The 14420-nt window shown below is 52.1% G+C and overlaps 1 protein-coding gene across 1 annotated transcript; it reads right to left on the bottom strand.

Moving 5' to 3' along the window:
* Positions 1 to 936: 936 nt before the first annotated feature.
* Positions 937 to 4192, bottom strand: TFF3 (trefoil factor 3). Its single transcript, XM_019432738.2, has 3 exons — positions 4060 to 4192; positions 2335 to 2481; positions 937 to 1168 (listed from the first exon to the last, which is right to left on the bottom strand). The coding sequence occupies exons 1-3, from the start codon at positions 4139 to 4141 to the stop codon at positions 1155 to 1157; spliced, it is 243 nt and encodes an 80-aa protein (XP_019288283.1). The 5' UTR covers positions 4142 to 4192; the 3' UTR covers positions 937 to 1154.
* Between the last annotated feature and the right edge of the window lie 10228 nt (positions 4193 to 14420).

Here is a 14420-nt window from a genome sequence, read left to right as displayed (position 1 = left end):
CTCCCTCGGCCTGGCAGGAGTAGCTGCTGGGCTTTACGAGGAACACACAGAGCTTTGGTTTCAGAGGCCTGGGCGTCCTGACGTGGTCCCCTCTCAGCAGAAGCCACTGGCTGGGTCTTTTTAAGTCTTTCTCCTAATGTTTCCTTATCTGTAAGACAAGGGCAACCGTATGTCCCTTCCAGGGATAGAGTCAGCTCTGGGGGCCTGGCCCCAACGGCCCAGAAACAAACCTTGTTGTTTTGATGGAAACTGGGGTCTCTTCTCCAGTGGGAGGGTGGCTCGGACCAGGCGGCCCATCTGCTCGAGCTGCGCGCTTGGCTTCCACCTTGGAAACCCGCCTCGCGGGGGGGGGGGGGGGGGCAGTCTGCGGGGAGCCACCTGTCCCAGGAGGAGAGGGGCCGGAGGTGGGGTGCTCTGCGTCTAGGCGTCATTGGGACCCCGTGAGGACTTGGGACGGGATCGTCATGGTGAGACTCGCTCCCTTACAGAGCTGCAGCCATTTTCAGAAGAAAACGAAAAAGAAAGCTGCCCGAGGTGTCACAGGTGTTAGACTTCACCTGCAAATAAGTACAGAAAAGTGCCAGTTTGGAAGATGGCTTTATTGGCTTGCTCTCTTCCCCAAGGAAGACACTAATGATCTTTGTTTGTTTGTTTGTTTGTTTTGAAACTTACATTTGCAGTGTCTTTTCTGAATTTACACGAGGTGGTGGCCGCTGAGAAGGCCACTCGGGCTCCCTGTCGTGTCAGGGCTTGGCCTGGGGCCTGTGACATCCTCACGCAAGGGGCATCTCCTTAGGACCTGCCTTTCGGGGCCTGGGGAGGCCCCGGGCTAGAGATGCCATCACACCCTCCTGCCACCCCCCACCCCCCACCGTCCAGGAGAGGCTGAGAAAGGAAATGCACTTGGCAGAAATAAAACTCAACAGCACAGAGGAGTCTCGGGAATGAGGCACAGCCCTCATGCTGAGCACAGGATCTTTATTCGTTAAGCCATCAGGCCCCAGGCATCAGCTTTCAGCGGAAGGGCTTGCCAGGAGCATGGTGGGAGAAAAGCAGGGAGGAGCGGCCGCGGCCGGCCCGCAGAGGACGCAGGCAGGGTCCCCCGGAGCATGGAAGGTCGCATTCCAGGGTGTCCAGGGCCGGTGGGCGTCGCTTCAAAATGTGCATTCTGGAAGCAAAGCGCAGACATGCATCGCCACCACCAGCCTTGGCTCCACCCACCAGGTGCCCGGCTTCTCAAGGTCAAGACAGCCTCCAAGGTCAGTGCCTTGGGCTGTATTCTCCCCCAGTCCCTGGAGAAGTGTTGAGGGTCCGGCCTCGTGGAGAATAGCACGTGTCCCACCAGAACACAGGGGTTCAGACAGATGATCAATGAGATGACATCATCTCAAGGCCCCCACCAGCGCCCAAAGGAAAGGGTGTAGCCCCCCCATCGCCCCCACTGAGGGGCCCCAAAGTAGGGCAACAGCCAGCAGCGAGGCAACGGGCAGCTCCCTCCTGGTCCCAGAGCTGTATCTGGGCCTCTGCCCCGATTTGCCGGGAAGGGGCAGGAAGCCCCAGGGCCGTGGGCAGGGCCCCATCATTGCTCAGGAGGCCGGCCTCCGCTGGCTTGCAGCCCCACTCCCCGCTTATGGGGGGGACACAGGGCGAGTGCTGGCTCCAGGAAGGTGGAGCCCGTGCCCTTCTCAGAAGATGAGCTGGCATTTGGACTTCCAGGGGGTTCACAGCAGACCTCACGCCCAAGATTCGAGGTGGGACCGGGGAGCCGGGCTACGAACCACCCACGTGCACAGACACCTGCTCGCGGTCGAGGTGGGGTTCCCCAGGGCGGCCGTCCCGCACCCCGCTGCACACCGAGGGAGGGAGGGGTGCATCGCGGTGGGGGCAGGGCGGAAAGGTCGCGGGGCGTGGACAGGCGCCAGGGCTCCGTGCCCGGTGCTGCCACCATCTGCCGTCTGCCGGGAGCGCGTCACAGATGACGATGCTTTGTTTGCAGAGAGAGGCCTCGAATGTCGGCCCAACTTCCCAAACCCGTGTGTTTTCCACTTCTCTCCAGGGTGGTTTTTAAACTAGTTCCCTGGACACAGTGCCTTGACTTTGAGCACCTTTTTGAAAAGACTGCTTTCATAGTTCGCACAAACCGCCGAACAAAGGGACGGCAGGGGACGGCCCCTGGCAGCTGACCTCCCTGTGCACGACGCCTCTGGCTGAGGCCCCCTCCCCGATGGACAGTCACGGTGCTGGCCGTCCCGCCCGGGTGCGCGCGGCTTCCTGGGGATCTGGAGGCTTCCCGGGGGGGCCCGGGAAGGACACGGGGCTCGCGGGGCCTCTCACCTGTTTCCTGCAGAGGCTTGAAGCACCAAGGCACCTCGGGGATGCTGGAGTCAAAGCAGCAGCCCCTGTTGACACACTGCTCGGGGCTGATCTGGGGGTAGCCACAGTCCACCCTGTTCTTGGCCGGCACGGCACACAGGTTCTCCGCTGTCCCAAACAAAGCCCGGTCAGCGGCCGGAGCCCTCGCCGGCCCGGGGTGTTGGCTGCTGCCTTCATTTGGCAAGTTTGCAACCGCCCCCAGCCTCTGGGTTCGAAGCACGTGACCCCCCCCACACCCCAACATCGGCTCGAGGAGCACCCTCCTCCCACGCACACTTCTGTATGCTCTCTGGGGACTCTGGCCTCTGCCAGGGCGCCCCCCTCACTCATGTGCCCCTGGAGCCTTGTCGGGAAGTCCATGGGCCTCGGGTCCCTTCAGCTGGCAGGAACCCGTGGGAATCTGGGGGCTCCTGAACCCCGAAACAAATTCTCCTTCACTGTGTTATCAACACAAACTGTCCCCTTAAAAAAAATGAATAGTGTAAGAGGAGATGTACGTTCAGTACAGAAAACCACAGCGCATGCTATTTTCCATTTCTTTCCTGTGTCCCCCTGTCCCCCAGGCACTTGGCTGGTCACGTCCTCCTGGGACATCCTTCTGTCCTCAATACTCGTTGTTGAAGCAAGCCCATAGTGTCTAAAGTTCTGCAAAATCTGGGACGCCTGGGTGGCTCGGTTGGTTAAGCGTCCGACTTCAGCTCAGGTCACGATCTCGTGGTTCACGAGTTCGAGCCCCCGCGTCGGGCTCTGCGCTGACAGCTCGGAGCCTGGAGCTGCTACGGATTCTGTGCCTCCCTCTCTCTCTGCCCCTCCCCCCACCTGTACACTCTCTCTTCTTCAAAAATACATAAACATTAAAAAAAAATTCAAGTTCCGCCAAGTCGGCCTCATTGCCTGATGGGATTTTCCTTAGGAAAACAGAACCATGTGAACTGTCTAAAATCCCACTCTATTGTGCCAGGCGGTAATGCCTCAATCCGCTGGTTTCCCAGCCAGATTTGCTCACACTGGGATCCCAGAGGCACTGTGGCACGAAGGGCACATCCTGGGCAGTAGGGGTCGCAAAGCTGTCCTGGTGACTCTGACAGGCACCACGTTTGGGAACCACGGCCTTTGGCCCCTGATAAGAGCCACACCCTAATTTCTTCAAAGCTGGGTGGGTGGGACAGCCGCCCTCCCCCCACCTGCAGGGACAATGCCACGGCCAAATGAAAACCGTGTGCTGAAAATGCTCTTCAGGAAACCGTGTTCCTCGGCCTTTCCTTTCTGCCTTGCAAGTGGGCCAGAACGGTGCGTGAGGACCTACACCGTCGCTCAGAAATCTGTAGCCAAGAAGGTGGTGGGGTGGCCGGCCGGCCAGGCAGATCTGGGTTCTAATCCCGGTTTCAACACTGGCGGGGAGGGGGTGCCTGCAGCCAGTTACTAACTTTCTGAGCCTCAGCTACCTCGTCTGTAAAACAGCAAGACCCAGTTTGTAGGGCTATTGGGAAGGAACATGCGTGTCTAGTAAATGGCGATTATAAATCAATGTGGGGGCTTGATCACTTTCCTCTAGCCCCCAGAAAGCCCCCCACACACACACCCCCCAAGCCCGGACCTAGCGTCTCTTCTCCTCCTCCTATGTCCTCCCCACCCCCCCCCCCATGGCCCCTCCTTCCTACAGAGCGAAGTCAGAACGGTACTCACACAGGCCCACATACTCGTCAGCCAAGCTGGAGGACCCCAAGGCCAGGACCAAAGCCAGCAGCCAGAGCACTCTGGCCTCCATGGTCACGGGCGGGCTCTGGGGACCCGACTGCTCAGAGGACGTGCCGCGTCGGCCGAGCAGACTCATTTATACCCCTGTGTTTGTACAAGGGCTCTGCCTTCTGTTTGTTTGGGGACGGCCCTTCCCTCTGGCTCCGGCTGCACCTGCTTCTGCCTGCACGGGACTGTGAAGTCCCCCAGCGGCCCATCTTCCTGCGGGGGAGAGAGCAAGTCCACCCCACCGCTGTGGCAGCAAGCAAGCCGGGAGGTCAGGCTCCAGTCTCCTGGTTACAGTCCTCTACCGGGAGCCGGGATTAGCCCGGCCTGGAGGCCAGGATGAAGGCTCAGCACCTCCATGGCCACAGCGCCCAGGCCACTTAATCCCAGACCCTCAGGTGCTTGAAAAGTCAGCGAGTCAGCACTGTGCGCACGGGTCTCGTCTCTCCTTCGAAACTCTTGAAATTCCCACCCTTTCTTTTTGTATTGTTTCCGATAAGACTTATTTCTACCATTAACTACACTTTAATAAATGCGTTAAATAAACGAATTCGCTATTGTGATAACATTTAATGTAATCAACTGTAATCTTTTGATAAAAACAGAATGCACGCAGTAAGTTTGAAAAATCAGACCGTGCAGGGGCGCCTGGTGGCTGAGTCGGTTAAGCGTCAGACTCTGATCTGGGCTCAGGTCGCGATCTCACGGTTTGTAAGGTCGAGCCCGGTGGCGGGTTCTGTGCTGATAGCACAGAGCCCGGTTGGGATTCTTTCCCTCCCCCCCTCTCTGTGCCCCTCCCCTGTTCTCTCTCTGTCTCGAAAGAAATAAACTAAAAATAAATAAATAAAAATCACACGATACAAAAAAGCCCTCTCCTGTCTAGAGGTATCGGTTTAACACTTTCTTAGGTATTTTTCCAGAAATGCTCTCTCTAGATCTAAGCACATTTTTAAGCCAAATGAGAACTTACTGGATACCTTTGCTCAGCTTGCTTTTTTTTTTTTTTTAATAAAGGAGATTATTTTATAATAGCCTGTCAAAACAAGGTGGGGAAAAATATACCCATTTTCCGGAGGAATGAACTATGGCTCACAATGTAAGGTGCCTGTCAGGGGTTACTCTCGTAGACCTGGGATTCAGGGAGCTGTCTTGGACCCAGAGCAGGTGCACCTGGCTGGTCGCCTCAGCCCCCGAGGTAGGGGGGTGGGGTCGGAGGGAGACATGGGCCACCCCGGAGTTTGTGCACAGAGCTGTTCTCCACCCGGTGACTGACGGGGCCTGACCGTGCACACGCCGGCACAGGGCTGGGGCCCACCTTGTGCAGCAAGCCCATGAGAAACGGACCCGAGGCGAGGCTCACCGTCTGGTTTCCCGTTCCTTCCAAGACAAGGGCAGGCTGAAGACAGAGCAAAGTCTGTGTTGTTTTCAGAGCTTGCTTTGTTCCCAGAAGGAGAGCGTGCACCCAAGCTAACAGATGGCATGGTCTTTGTTATTAAACATCATTATATGGGGCGCCCGGGTGGCTCAGTCGGTTAAGCATCCTACTTTGGCTCAGGCCATGATCTCACAGTTCATGGGTTCAAACCCAATGCTGGGCTCTGTGCTGACCGCTCGGAGCCTGGAGCCTGCTTGGGATTCCGTCTCCCTTTCTCTCTGCCCCTCCCCTGCTTGCACTCTGTCTCTCTCTCTCTCTCTCTCTCAAAATAATAAATAAATATTTACAATAATGGTCATCATAGAGAAAATCCCTGGGAGCCTTTTCTGGCCAGACCGCTGCCTTCCTGCCCCCACAGTACCCCCAGGCCCGGCGTCGTCGTGGAGCTGAGCCAGGTTTCAGGAAGATGCGAACACCCCAGAAACGGGGCTTAGAGGGAACACCTATCTGAACTGTCAGAGCGCCTTGGCCTCTATCCGACTGCACTTAGAATCACCGGGGGAGCTGGAGCCTTGTCGGAGCTGGTCCCCTGCCTCCCCCCAGCTCGGGAAGACCCCTCAGATTGCAGCCAGTGCCCAGAACCACCACCACCGCAAAAAAACAGCTGGTGTTTTGCTTTCAGTCTAACTCAGTTCACGTGGACAGAGCCTGGGGCTTGGGATGAGTGATAAATCCCTGTCCTTGAAGAGTCCTCCGTGGGGAGACCGGGCCATGTGGTAGTTATGATGGGAGGGTGAGACATTTGGTCCTGAGTCACTTTACCACTTGTGCCTCGGTTTCCCAGCCTGTCCCGTAGCACCTCAGTCACAGGGCTGCCCACTTAGGTAATGCAGAGCTAAGCCAGGCACCTGGGGACACACGGCGATCAGCAGGTGTGGCAAGGCAGGTGCAGAGGCGGGGGGTCTGGGCTCGTGGACCCCAGATGTGATACAAGGGCAGCTGTGGTCTGGCCGGGGCGGGCGGGGGGGGGGGGGGAGGCGTGCAGCAGGAGCACAGCTGGGTCAGAGGACAGTGAGCTTGAACTGGCACAGGGGCACTGGAGCGTCAGGTAAATGTTTGTGGGGAGGGAATTCCTGTGTGTTCCTTTCCTCGGTGCTAGGGAACCCTTGACCCAGGGGCAGAGGATGGGATCCAAAGAGCCCGCCCTGCCTTCTAGAGCTTGCGGGCTCACTGCCTTACCCCAGCCTCCTTGTTCGGGGCGGGGGGAGGGGGGTGGTTCAACTTCTAGGAGTGAACGAACACCAGGGCCAGAGCTGGTCGCCAGCCACACCCTGACAGGTGGCTGCCGCGGGCGTCCCTGAACCCAGGGGGAGCACATCCTGGCACCTGCTGGGATCTCTCTCCTTCCTCCTGCTCTGAAGCCTTATCTCTGCCTGCACTGTCCTGGGATCCCTCCCCTACCTGCCCTGGGCCCTGTGCTCTGGTGTCCCAGGGAAGGTGAGGTGAGGGTCTCCTGGACGGGTCCAGAAGCAGGCCGTCTGGCCCTGAGTGCTGGGGCTGCAACCTTCCCACCTGTGGAGTGCATGGCCACTGGCATGTATATGTCACGAGCGTGGACTGACCATGGATCAAGGGCAGGGTGGGTGGCCTGCTAACGTTGGAGCCTCCGGACCCCGGGCGGCACCCCTGGCCTCAGAGCCCACAGCCCACAGCCCATGGGGGAGAGTAAGCCTCGACACGTGCATTGTGATACACTGCAGAAGCTTCTCCCTGGGAGAGCGATCTGAACTGGGTTTTGAGAGTGAATAGGAGCTCCCAGATGGGTGAGGGTCACAGGGCGCTCCAGACAGGCACTGCTAACCCACACAAACACAGAGTCAGCGTGGCCTCCCAGGCTTACATGCTCCGGGCTACCTCTCAGCTCACTAGCACCGTCCCTCCTGGTTCCTCCAGCCAGCAGAGAGCCGGATGGAGGGGTGGACCCGCAGTCCTGTTAATCGGGGCGCTTGGGTTCGCCCCTGGGATCACACACCTCCCTGGGGAGAGTCCTATCCACCGGCTGTCATACCGTTCCACAGCTGCCTTGGGTGTGGGCACCTCCCTCTGTGTCCTGCACAGAGTTTCCTCCTGCTGCCTGGAGAGAGACTTCCAGACCCTTCCTGGAGGCCCCCGTCTTTGGCGTGGTTTACTCGGAGGACAAATCAGGGAGGTGGAGCTGTGCAGATGACTCTCCCCACGACTCTGGAGGGGGAGGGGGAGAGGACAGAGGGTCCTGGTGAGTCAGAACAGAAGCCAGGAGCCCTAGGATGCCCCTCAAAGACCTAGGGTCTCCTGCTCCCAACACTGGGTCACTGTCTGTCCTGCTACATGCAGGCGTATGTGACAAACCCCGGGGGTGTTTTGGAGAAACCAATGTTTAGCCCAAGGTCTACAGCTGGCGGTTTCGGCCACCGCACCCCTCACCCCGGAGCGCCTCTGGGTTTGAGCTATTGCATCAACCCCAGGTGCTGTTACGACAAGGAAGCTTCCCAGCCATGAGTTAGCCGATGACCAGGACACCCAAAGGAACAGAGATAAGTCAGGAATAAACAGAACTAAGAGCCGGGAGGCAGATGTGCCTGGGGCGCCAGGCCCCTCCTTGACAGCCCCTCCTTTCAGACCCGGATGGGCCTTTCTTGAGCCGCTGGATGGGCTCCAACAGGAAGCCAAGGTTCTGGCAGCACACGGACACCGGGACGTGGATGTGCCCCCAGCTGGCACCTGGTGCAAGCCAGCCCTCAGCGCTGCTCTGAGCCGCGTCCCAGGAGGACAGCCGGGGAAGGGCGGAAGATGGTCCCCTGCCAGCCGAGCCGGACAAGCCCCTGTGCTCTCGGGCTTCAGATTTGCCTGTGAATCAAATCATTGTCACTAAGTGACTCCCAAGAGTGCCAGGATGGATAGCATCCTCCCCAGATTCATACCCTTCCCGGAAGCTCAGAGCGTGGCCGTATTTGGAATTGGGTTATTGCAAGTGTAATTATTTAAGTTGAGATGAGGTCAGACCGGAGCAGGGTGACCCTTCATCCACTATGACTGGTGTCCCTGTAAGAAGAGAAACACAGACACGCAGGGAGACAGCAGGTGACCACGGAGGCGGGGGCTGAGGTGATGCAGCTAAGAACAAGAATGCCAAGGGCAGTGTGCAGCCACCAGGGCTGGAGGAGGCAGACTTCCCGCCGTGGCCAGAACCACCTAGTGTGATGGCCTCTGCTATGGCAGCCCCAGGGCTCAGCGCATCTGGCTCTGAGATCTACCTTCTCTGGAAATTTTCTCACAAGGGGGAGTGAAGAACACAGTTAAAAGACCCGGGCCCGGGTCCCTCCCCTTACCCACCCTGGCTGGGCTTCCGGGGACCTCTGCCTGGCGCTTGGCGCCCCTGCACCTGAGACCCTGTCCGACCATAGGCCTGTGCCTCCACAGTGTCCCGGGCCTGCCTCCGCCCTCCCTGTGCACATTCCATTGCTGTTCTCTGTGAATCACCGGCCCTTCGTAATCAATCACCAATGTTTGCAGAGTCCTTTCCTGCGTTCCGCACCTCACCCAAATAATCCCCATGGAGGCTTTGTTCTAACTTCCTCGTCTCAGGGGAGGCTAAGACAACACCAGCGGGAGGGCAGCTGCAAGAGCCCCACATCCTGGTCAAAGCCTGGCCAGCCTCCACCCGCCTCGAGGCCAGGGGAGACCCTTTAGGGAGGTGACCGTGTCATGACTTGTCCAAACTGGGACGCTTCTCAGAGCGTGCAGGGCACTAGTAATGATTATGCTTAATGATTAAGAAGACTTGTAAACAGGGATCGATCGTCCTAAGCCAATGGGGTGAGGGCCACCTGCCGAGAGGGCCACCCACCAGCCCCCGCACTGGATGGTGGCCATTTTCGAGTCCGTGGACTTTGATGGAGCACAGGAACAGGCACTCGGCAAAGCTCGGAAACCACACGAGCCGTGTGATCAAACATGAGTGGGTCAGGCCCCGCCATGTTTTGACTTACGTGTTGTGTGCCGATGGGCAACTTGCGTGTGGAGACGAGGGTGCGTGTCCGGCCCTTAGTGTGCTCAGGCTGCCGTAACAGAAGCCCATGGACGGGGTAGCTTATTAACAGTGCTGATGTCTCATGGCTCTGGAGCCTGGAGGTCCAGGGTCATGGCACCAGCACGGTCGCCTTCTGCTGGGGCGGTCTTCTTGGTTCACAGACGGTGCTTTCTTGCTCACAGATGTTTCCGCCTCACACGGTGGAAGAACAGAGGGCAAAGGGGTTAGAAATAAACAAAGCCTCTGGGACAGTATCACAAGGTCTAACAGAAATAAAAAAGAAAAAAAAAACAGACGAGAAAAAAAATGAACAACGCTGGGTTTCTGAAAAGGCTAAAAAAACAATACATTTCTTTAAGTTTATTTATTTATTTTTGAGAGAGCCAGAGACAGAGAGAAAGAGAGAGAGAGAATCCCAAAACCCAAGCAGGTTCCACGTTGACAGCATGGAGCCTGACACGGGGCTCGAACCCACGAACTGTGAGATCGTGACCTGAGCCGAAGTCGGACGCTTAACAGACTGAGCCACCCAGACGCCCCTTGATATGTTTCTAATTAGACCGATCAAGAAAAAAATGACAGAGAACACAAATTATTAATATCGGAAATGAAAATGGGCTATCACTATAGCCCTACAGACATTAAAAGGAAAATCAGGTTATGTTCAGAATAATATTCATATTAATTAATATCTACACCAACAAATTTGATGACTCAGATAAAACGGACAAATTCCTTGAAAAACACAATTTATCAAGTGGACACAAGAATAAGTAAAAAATCTAAATAGCCTTATTTCTCTGGAAAATTTTGAAGTTCCTATCAAAAAACCTTTCTGCGAAGTAAATTTCAGGTTCAGGTAGTTTCACTGTTTGATTCTATCAGCAAGCTCCCTTCTTAGACAAACTTAGAAAAAAGATGAGGAAGGGCCATTTCCCAACTCATTTTATGGGACAACATATACCTAATACCAAACCCTGACAGACCATCATGAACATAGATCAGGAATATAAACAAAATATTAGCAAACTGAACCAGAAACATACAAAACCAGTAACACACCATGGATGAGAAGGGTTTATCTAATGAAAACAAAGTAGGGTTAACATCAAATAATCAGTCAATGCAATTCACCACATTAGTTAAAGAAAGTGAAAATTAAAAATGTGATCATTTCAATGAGTGCTTTAAAAGCATTTGATGAAGTTCATACTCACACATAATGAAGACTTTTAGACAACGAGGAGTAGAGAGGAACATTTTACAGCTGATAAAGGGCATCTACCAAAAAACATCACAGTGTCATGCTTCGTGGAGAAAAATGAACATTCTCCCGTAAGATTGGGACCGAGGCAAGGATTCTTACCTTCATTTCAATTTAACATTGTCATGGTGGTTCTGATAGATGTAGTAAGGCAAGAGAAAAAAAGGCATAAAGATCACAAAAGAAGAAATATAATTGCCTTTATCCACGGATGATCGTTTTACTCCCAATTGTTTGTTGCTAACATGTAAAATCACAATTCTTGTTTTTTTAAAGTTTATTTTTGAGAGAGAGGGTGCAAGTAGGGGAGGGGCAGATAGAGAGGGGGACAGAGGACACGAAGCAGGCTCCTTGCAGGGCTCCAATTCATGAACCTTGACATCACGACCTAAGCTGAAGTCAGACGCTTAAATGACTGAGGCACCCAGGTGCCCCCACCATTCATTTTTTTAAGTTTATTTATTTTGAAAGAGAGAGAGAGAGAGAGAGAGAGAGAGAGAGAGAGAGAGAATGGGCACACGTGCACACGCATGAGTGGGGGAGGGGCAGAGAGAGAGGGAGGGAGAGAATCCCAAGCAGGCTCCATGCTGTCAGCATGAAGCCGGACAAACGGCTCCTTCCCACAAACTGGGCGGTCACGACCTGAGCAGAGATCAAGAATCAAACACTTAACTGACTGAGCCACCCAGGCACCCCAAACACAATCCATTTTTTTATATTAACTTTGTATCCTTTAAAGATTTCTTGGGATTTTCTAAAATAGTGCACATTGTGAAGGTACAGTTGTTAGGTTTGATTCGATTAAAATGAAGGCTATCTATTCCGGAAGACATGACAGATGAATAAAAAAGCCAAGCCACGAACTAGGAAAAGATATTTGAAACCAATGTACTTGACAAAGGGTCACTATCAAAGATACATAAAGAACTTCTACAAACCAACGAGAGCAAGACAAACACGGTTTTGAAAATAGACACATAAGTAAAGGATGGAGAGAGGCCCAGTGTCACTCATAGTTGGGAATTACAAAATACACTGACATTAACACACCATTTCACTCACATGGTTTGTACCCATATCATGAAATACTGACAAGGGTATAGAGAAATAGGAACTCTTCCTCAAAGTCGCTGAGTGTAATTAGCACATCTACTTTGACCACCATTTTGACAACTCCTAGTAAATGGAACAAGTGCGTATTGTTTTGATAAGAAGAAATCGGGAATAATAATAATCTAATCACTCAGTCAGTTGAGCACCCGATTTGGCTCAGGTCATGATCTCATGGACTTGAGATTGAGCCCCACATCAGGTGCCACATCTGGCTCTACAATGGGTGTGGAGCCTGCTTAAGATGTTCCCTCCCTCCCTCCCTCTCTCTCTCGCTCTCTTTCCCTCTGCCCCTTCCCCACTCTTACACACGTACCTGTGTGTTCTCTCTCTCTCAAAAAATAATATACCTAATTGCTTATCAATAGGGGAATGCATCCCACATTAAAATGGATGAATCAAACTGATTTTTATCAATAGGGATAAATTTCAGAAGTTAAGTATAAAATGTAAGATGAAAAGCTTGCATATTATAATACCATTTCTGATGATTTAAACAACAATAACAAACATGACACACTGTTCACGGATATGCATGTGAATAATATACAGTGACTGCAGAATGGTGGTTAGCTCCAGGAAGGGAGAGAAAAGAATGGGTAAAAGGGGCATTTTTATTGTTTTATTTCTTTTTGTAAAATGAGAGCTATCAAGGTGAATAGAAAAAAGTCCAACATGGATAAATCTGGGTAGTGTGCATTTGGATGACTACTGCATTATATACAGTTTGAGGAAAATCTGGCTACGGAAAAAAGTTTTTTAGAAAAAAAATAATTTTAATTAAAACATCATGAGCTTCCAAACAATTTAAGCAATTTTTTTAATGTTTATTTATTTTTGAGAGAGAGAGAACGCATGAGCATGGAGGTGCAGAGAGAGAGGGAGACACAGAATCTGAAGCAGGCTCCAGGCTCTGAGCTGTCGGCACAGAGCCCGACGCGGGGCTCAAACCCCTGAACTGCGAGATCATGACCTGAGCCAAAGTCGGACGCTCAACTGACTGAGCCACCCAGGCACCCCTAAGCAAATTTTTTTTAATATCTGATTTTGAAGGATACAAAATTTAAGATTTCAACTTGCAACCAACATTCTACTTTTTTTCTTCCAACTTTTTATTTAAACTCAAGTTAGTTAACGTGTAGTGTTGTATTGGTTTCATGAGTAGAAGTTAGTGATTCATCACTTACACATGACACCCAGGGCTCATCACAACACATGCCCTCCTTAATGCCCATCCCCCATCTAGCCCCTCCCCCACCCACCCCTCTCCATCAACCCTCCGTTTGTTCTCTATCGTTAAGAGTCTCTTGTGGTTTGCCTCCCTCTCTGTTTTTATCTTATTTTATTTTTCCTTCCCTTCCCCCTATGTCCATCTGTTTTCTTTCTTAAATCCCACATATGATTGAAATCATATGGTATTTGTCTTTCCCTGACTTCTTTTGCTTAGCATGATGCACTCTAGTTCTATCCATGTCATTGCAAATGGCAAGATTTCCTATTTTTTTCTTTTTTTTTATTTTATTTTTTTATTTTTTCAATATATGAAATTTATTGTCAAATTGGTTTCCATACAAGATTTCCTATTTTTTGATGGCTGAGTAATATTTCAGTGTGTGTGTGTGTGTGTGTGTGTGTGTGCGCGCGTGTGTGTGTGTTTGTACATACATACATGCCACATCTTCTTTATCCATTCATCAGTCAATGGACATTTGAGCTCTTTCCATAATTTGGCTATTGTTGATAATGCTACTATAACCTTTGGGGTGCATGTACCCCTTCAAATCAGTATTTTTGTATCCTTTGAATAAATACCTAGTAGTGCAATTGCTGGGTCATAGGGTAGTTCTATCTTTAACTTTTTGAGGAACCCCCACACTGTTTTCCAGAGCGGCTGCACCACTTTGCATCCCCCCAACAGTATAAGAGGGTCCCCACCTTTTCCACATCCTTGCCAACATCTGTTGTTTCCTAAGCTGTGAACGATAGCCATTCTGACAAGTATGAGGTGGTATCTCATTGTGGTTTCGATTTGTATTTCCCTGATGATGAGTGATGTTGAGCATTTTTTCATGTCTGTTAGCCATCTGGATGTCTTCTTTGGAGGAATGTCTGTCCATGTCTTCTGCCCATTTCTAAACTGGATTATTTATTTTTTGGGTATTGAGTTTGATAAGTTCTTTATAGATTTTGGATACTAGACCTTTATCAGATATGTCATTTGCAAAGATCTTCTCCCATTCTGTAGGTTGCCTTTTAGTTTTAATGCCTTTTAGTTTCCTTCCCTGTACAGGAGCTTTTTATCTTGATGAAGTCCCAGTAGTTCATTTTTTTTAAGTTTATTAATCTGTTTTGAAAGAGAAAGAGAGAGTGGAAGAGGGACAGAGAGAGAGAATTCCAAGCAGGCTCCACACTGTCAGCACAGAGCCCAACTCAGGGCTTGAACTCAAGAACTGTGAGATCATGACCTGAGCTGAAATCAAGAGTCA

This window comes from Panthera pardus, unplaced genomic scaffold, assembly GCF_024362965.1.
Source record: "Panthera pardus isolate Hobbes unplaced genomic scaffold, ASM2436296v1 HiC_scaffold_16, whole genome shotgun sequence".
Lineage (NCBI taxonomy): Eukaryota > Metazoa > Chordata > Mammalia > Carnivora > Felidae > Panthera > Panthera pardus.
The sequence above is the reverse complement of the archived record's forward strand: the minus strand, read 5'-3'. Positions and strand labels throughout refer to the sequence as shown.

Bases quoted from the DNA above. Each gene is read 5' to 3' on its own strand.
- TFF3 (XM_019432738.2), bottom strand. From the start codon at position 4,141: ATGGAGGCCAGAGTGCTCTGGCTGCTGGCTTTGGTCCTGGCCTTGGGG. The intron at 2,482-4,059 runs GTGAGTACCGTT...TGTTTGGGACAG, and splicing joins TGACGAGTATGTGGGCCTGT to CGGAGAACCTGTGTGCCGTG.